Source organism: Batrachochytrium dendrobatidis (assembly GCF_000203795.2).
Source record: "Batrachochytrium dendrobatidis JAM81 unplaced genomic scaffold BATDEscaffold_8, whole genome shotgun sequence".
Taxonomy (NCBI): Eukaryota; Fungi; Chytridiomycota; class Chytridiomycetes; order Rhizophydiales; genus Batrachochytrium; species Batrachochytrium dendrobatidis.
This window is the reverse complement of record NW_006281106.1, coordinates 208,376-214,163: the sequence shown is the minus strand read 5'-3', so window position 1 is coordinate 214,163 and position 5,788 is coordinate 208,376. Positions and strand designations below refer to the sequence as shown.

General features: G+C 37.9%; 2 protein-coding genes across 2 annotated transcripts; both read right to left on the bottom strand.

Annotated features, from left to right (window-relative positions):
• On the bottom strand, positions 1–1,257 carry BATDEDRAFT_25727 (uncharacterized protein; the record flags this gene model as incomplete). The annotated part of the gene is made up of 2 exons (XM_006679799.1): positions 1–406; positions 521–1,257. 2 exons carry the CDS (start codon positions 1,255–1,257, stop codon positions 1–3), a joined length of 1,143 nt encoding a protein of 380 aa, XP_006679862.1.
• A 2,638-nt stretch (positions 1,258–3,895) lies between these two features.
• On the bottom strand, positions 3,896–4,723 carry BATDEDRAFT_89862 (uncharacterized protein; the record flags this gene model as incomplete). The annotated part of the gene is made up of 1 exon (XM_006679982.1): positions 3,896–4,723. The coding sequence occupies one exon, from the start codon at positions 4,721–4,723 to the stop codon at positions 3,896–3,898; it is 828 nt and encodes a 275-aa protein (XP_006680045.1).
• Between the last annotated feature and the right edge of the window lie 1,065 nt (positions 4,724–5,788).

Genomic DNA, 5,788 nt, shown 5'->3' with positions numbered 1-5,788 from the left:
TTACAAAGTATCGGGTGAAATTGCAATAGATTCAAGTGGTGCATGTGTTGCTTGATCAACAGACTCACCCCAATCACTTGCCGGATCTTGTTGATCAGTAGTTGTTGCATACTCGATAGAAGGCCGAGCCGATTCCTTATTAGACCGTGTCGACTTGTCCTTGTCTGAATCAAAACAAATGATGCTATCGGCTGCATATACTTTTGTCTCTGTGGACTCCTGTTTTTGCTGATGTGCACAATCGCACAAGTCTTTTAGCTCGTCTTTATGCATATTGACATACTTGACGGCTGTACATGCCGCTGCTTTTTTGGCATCGCGTTGCCCAGTGCCGAGACATTGAGCCAATACCATGTTGTGATACGTGATAGTGGCGGTAGTACCTCCATGTAGACCATATTCATATCTGAATGTTTTGTTTTTAAAAATAGTTGGATTTCAGTACTTTTTGGCAATTGTATTCAACAGAAATGCAGACAATAGATTTGTAGTTGTCAAATTTACCCGACAAAAAACATACGTGTAATCTATCTTGACACATTTAAACAATGAATAGGACAAGGTTCGCAATTCAGCAACTGGGTTTTCGTATATCATTGATTCTCCACCAAACAGCGATGTGAATCGCCACCACCAAGGTGAGATCACTGTGATGTCAAACATGCTTTGCACGCAGTGTATATCAAATTGAGAATCTACAAATACAGCACCTAGCATGGACTCGTAAACATCACCTGCAGTTTTTGGTGCTGTATTTCCCTTGTTCCAAAACAATCGAGCAGAGGCAATTTGAGTAGCTGACGTCGATATTGGTAATGGAGTAGATGATTCAGATGCAAGATAGCCTTGAACCCATGCAGTAAACCGCCCGATTGCTGCTTCCATAGTCATATCTGTATGGCGTATATACTTTACCAACCCAATTTGAATCGACACACATGCCAGAAATTGATTGCAAACAAGCTCAGCGCAAAGTTTTGATAATCCACCTGGATTCAACGGTGGTGTAATTTTATACAAATGTTGCATTGCAAGGTAAGAAAGCACTGCATCTCCTAAAAATTCAAGCCGTTGAAATATGCTACCCAGTTTTCCCGTTCCTGAATGGTTATAGTCCATGATATCAACGAGTTTATGCATACTGCTTACACCACGTACATCAAACTGGTTTAGTGATATACGAGTATTGCGGTTTGACCAAATCACAATCACCCATATTGTCGACTGTCTAACTCGTTGACATTCAAACCGTGTCATCACTAGTCACAATATAATGGTTGACTGGTTCGTTTGATTGACCTGACATATCGACACTTTGCAAACCTCGACTTGATTCATCAACTTGGATATTCATATAATGCCGGGTTTGTATCATCACGTTGTACTCGTTATCAAACACCTTGATGTGTCCATGCAACACAAACTTGATACACACGCATTAGTTATTGTTTGACATGACTGGGTTGATCATCAATACCAGACAGTGCAACTGTATTAGTTGTATGATACAATCGATCATGGTTGGTTCATCACCATCAAATATCAAATGTTGATCACGTATACATTGATTTGTAATTGCATGGTCCGTTGGAAATACACACTATGATATGATTGACAAGTTGTTGATTTGCAGTAATCAGATGTGCATCACCTGTAACATTGGATACAATTGACGAGTTGCAACCGCAAGTCAACAGTCATGGATATGTTGGTGATTGTATTGACTACATGATTGGTATTGATTAGCTGTCATGATCGATTGGTGGACAATACAATCCACATTGATTATGACGTGTCGCAACTAGTTGATATATGCAGACTCGACTGATAATCGAGTATATGTTGATGAGTAACTCTGTCACTGTTTGGTTTGGATTGGTCATTGCTACTGCTTGTATATGCAATGTATTCATGTGTGATGTATTGGATATCGGTGCTGTGTATGTTGAACCTGTTGGACAATATATTGTCATGTCGCATCAAATCGCACTACATTTAGAATGCAATCATTGATTCGTTGGATTAATGATCGACTCGACTCACATTCAACTGTAATGGCCACAAATATGCATTGCTGATTGACACGCATATATCAACATGTATCAGACTCGGACACGGTGTATATCAGTTGCATATACCAATCACTGATGCAATTGATGATGATCGATTATTCAATCAATTGGATATCAACACCAATGTCAGTCCATTACCACATGGATACTTGCAGTTGTGACCTGTATTCAGTCAGCAATGTTGTATGTCGTGACTCGATACAACATACATCATGATATATTGGTCAATTGTATTGCAACACGGTCAATGGCATGCTGGTGATTTGCTATGCTGTCTGACTGCGTTTATGGTGTCGATCAGTGTCAATCAGTAATACATTTGTATTGGTCATGACTTGTGTGCAGTGATCTGGCAGTATCGTGATGTATGATACCATGATCAATGCAAAACATCACTCGATCAAACACGGTAATTGTGATTGTGATTACAATCTATAATTGGATGTGGAATACAATCACAATCACAATCGGCAGGATATTGTGTGCAGTAACCATTATTGGTAGTTCAATCTGGATATACACAAAAAACAACCGACTGTTGCATAGACTGTATTTGAATTTGCATGATAGCAAGTCGTTGGATGACCCGACCTGTATACAAATTGACTGATAAATGACAAATGGGACCAATCTAAACAGTGCACAGATGGATGCTGGTCAAAAAACATGACCAATTGAACAATCAGTCAAATACTTGGCATACAATGACAGTATATGTTGTATTAATGGATTGTAGATGCGATGATAATTATCCATAATGGCACTACCTGATCACTGGATACATGGCCGCAATTGGAGAGATCAACGGAGCATACTACCGAGGTTGATTATACACCAACAGTGATGCTTGTATATTGATTCACCCTACATGGTGTATTTGGCTTTTTCTAAATACCCATTTGGAGATTTCTGATTGTCACCCTTGAAACTGCCGTCATTATAAAACAGCAGTCATGTACCAGATTCAAACCATTTTCATCACACTACTCGATACAATGCTGATTACTCTAGAATGCGTTATACTTGCGTTACAAGCAGTTGCTGCAGTTCGACTTGCATTAGAATCACCTTTTGAAATTGACAGTCCATCAAACAATAGGCTATCAAAACGATCACCCGTTGAATTGGGTGGTGATATTAACAAATGTTACACAATGAAAGTCAATATTTATGGAATCAATGTATGTATCATGCCATTTATTGTAATGTGTGTGATATGTTCAAAGCGTGCATGTATTGGATCAGTTTAATATAGTATACTGCTGCAAATACCATGATTATTACATTCCATTAGTATGTGTGATCATATTGCACCAATCGACCAGTATACGATCACTGCATACATCAACATGTGCATAATGACCATATTGTTGGCATTGTATATTCAACATGTGATACTTGACACTTGACAGAGTTGATACTGCGACTGATGTGTGTGATCAGTCAGGCTATTGATGCAACCATTTTGATACCACAATCAACGAGTCAAACCAGTCAAATTGATCGAGTTGGTCGGATCAGATATCAACACACATGACTATTGTTGATATTGGTATTGCATGTGCCAATACGACATGTCAAGAAATATCATATCGACACAATACACACATGCATTTCAGCATCATCAATGTGTACAAATATGCAATATACAATCAACTGTATTGTATTGTATTGGAAATACAAGTGCCAATGTACAATATGATACCATGTCAACCAAGATTGTGTACAATAATCAGATACAATGCATGCAAATCCAAATTTATTGTAAATTAAACCATAATGACAATTGAATCGGTTGAAACGAGTCCAGATTGACATTCAAATCAAACGGATGGATCGTCATGTTTGGGTCGTTTAAAGAATGATTTCAATTCATCCACAAGCTTGGAAACCCTTTTCCGTTTATTGGGTGGAGCTTCCTGTTCAGAGGATCCAGATCCAGATGGTGTATCCAATGGCGATTGCGACTCTTGACATTGTTGATCACTAGGGCTTTGACCAAGAATCTCACTGTATTCTAATGATAATTTGTCAAGGTAACCTTTAACGGAAGGATGTGCGTTGATAAGATCAAATTGCTGATCAAATAATTCAGAATCCCAATTTCCTCCGAAAATGAGATCCGCGAGGCTCATTTTGATGAAACCTATTGCATTTTCAAAACAATCGTTCTTGAGCCGGCACTCCATGTAGCGGCTTCTAATATCGAAAAGTTTGGATCTTTGGGCTTCGAGATCAATCTTAGTCTCCTGAATTTCACCATCATATTCTGGACTGCCGCCGCTTGTTTGAGATTTACGTTTCAAAATATAAAGCTTTGTTCCCAAGTCCGTTACCAGTTTCTTTTGATCCTCATATTCAGATTTTAACGAGTCGCATATTTTTTCATGATGATTACGATTATGATCTAGCTTTACGTATCTTTCGAGCAAATACTTGACGTTACCTGGAAGTGTATCAAGAGCACCCAAGCCTATACCGTTTGGATTAGGAGTTGACGAGGTGCTAGCTTCAGTACTTGTAGTTGCACTGGGAATGACGGTTGAAGTGCTAGTTTCAACATCTGTAGTTGCACTGGGGTTGACTGGATTGGCTGTAGTAACCGAGAGGGCAAGCAAGATCGATGACAATACAGCAACTGCGAGTTTCATTCTACTGGTTTGGTTGAGCAAGTTGTAATGTCATTCAACAAGTCGGTTTTTGAACTATATTTATATTCGTTATTGAATAAATGATATTAAAAGCATACTCCTTGAATGACCGTTTCAAGGGCTAGCGTTGTCAGGGTTGAATGTTGATTTGTTGTCAATGCCAAACTTTGAAGGGATCTCCCTTTATATGGTGATCCAAAATTTTGGTTGAGCCGCTATTTGATCATACGCTCAAATAGCATATGGTTGATTATAAAGCTTCACCCTAAAAATGGCTATAGTCAAGGGTCAGGGTTAAGAAATAAGCATAAACGAAAACTGCAATAAGTTGACACTCGGATATTAGTTGGTCATCAATATTGTTGTGATATTCCATGTTTATTAAAGTAGCAAGTGATTGGCATGATTCAACGTACAAGTAGTGTGTAGTGAGCATCGGATGATACTGTTTTACTTGAACAAGAGTACTAAATCCGTTGGAATAATTGTAATTTAGTCATCTATTTCTGTACTACATTTTACACCCTCATTGTTACACAACATCAAATGTCTGCAAAAAACAGCTGGAAATGGAATGTGTTTGTAGGAATACAAAACACCATACACAAGATGACAGCAGTATTGCGTACATACAAATCAAAGTATGATATCATGACTGTCAACGGATTAATTGAAAACAACTTTATATCCAACTTGCTCATCAACAACCAACAACTCTGTTGGAGTTTTGTGTAATCTGATTTACATTAATTTAAATGGAGGTGTGTGTATGATCTGTGACTGTTAGTAGTTGACAGAAAATAACAAATCAAAAGTGTAATGGGTGTTGCACAATAATTCAGGATCAGCAGATTTGGGGTTTTCAATGATAATGAAAAGATGTAATAAAACAATAATATGTTGAAATGGTTGGAAGAGTCATTTATTAATAAATACGAGTTATAGTCAGTCTTGTAGTAATTGATTGTTTGTATCTTAGTGACACAAACAAGTAGAATGTATGATGAGCAATCAGAAAAGTAAATTGATCAATAGGTGTAATTCATATTGTTTACCAAGTCAAAT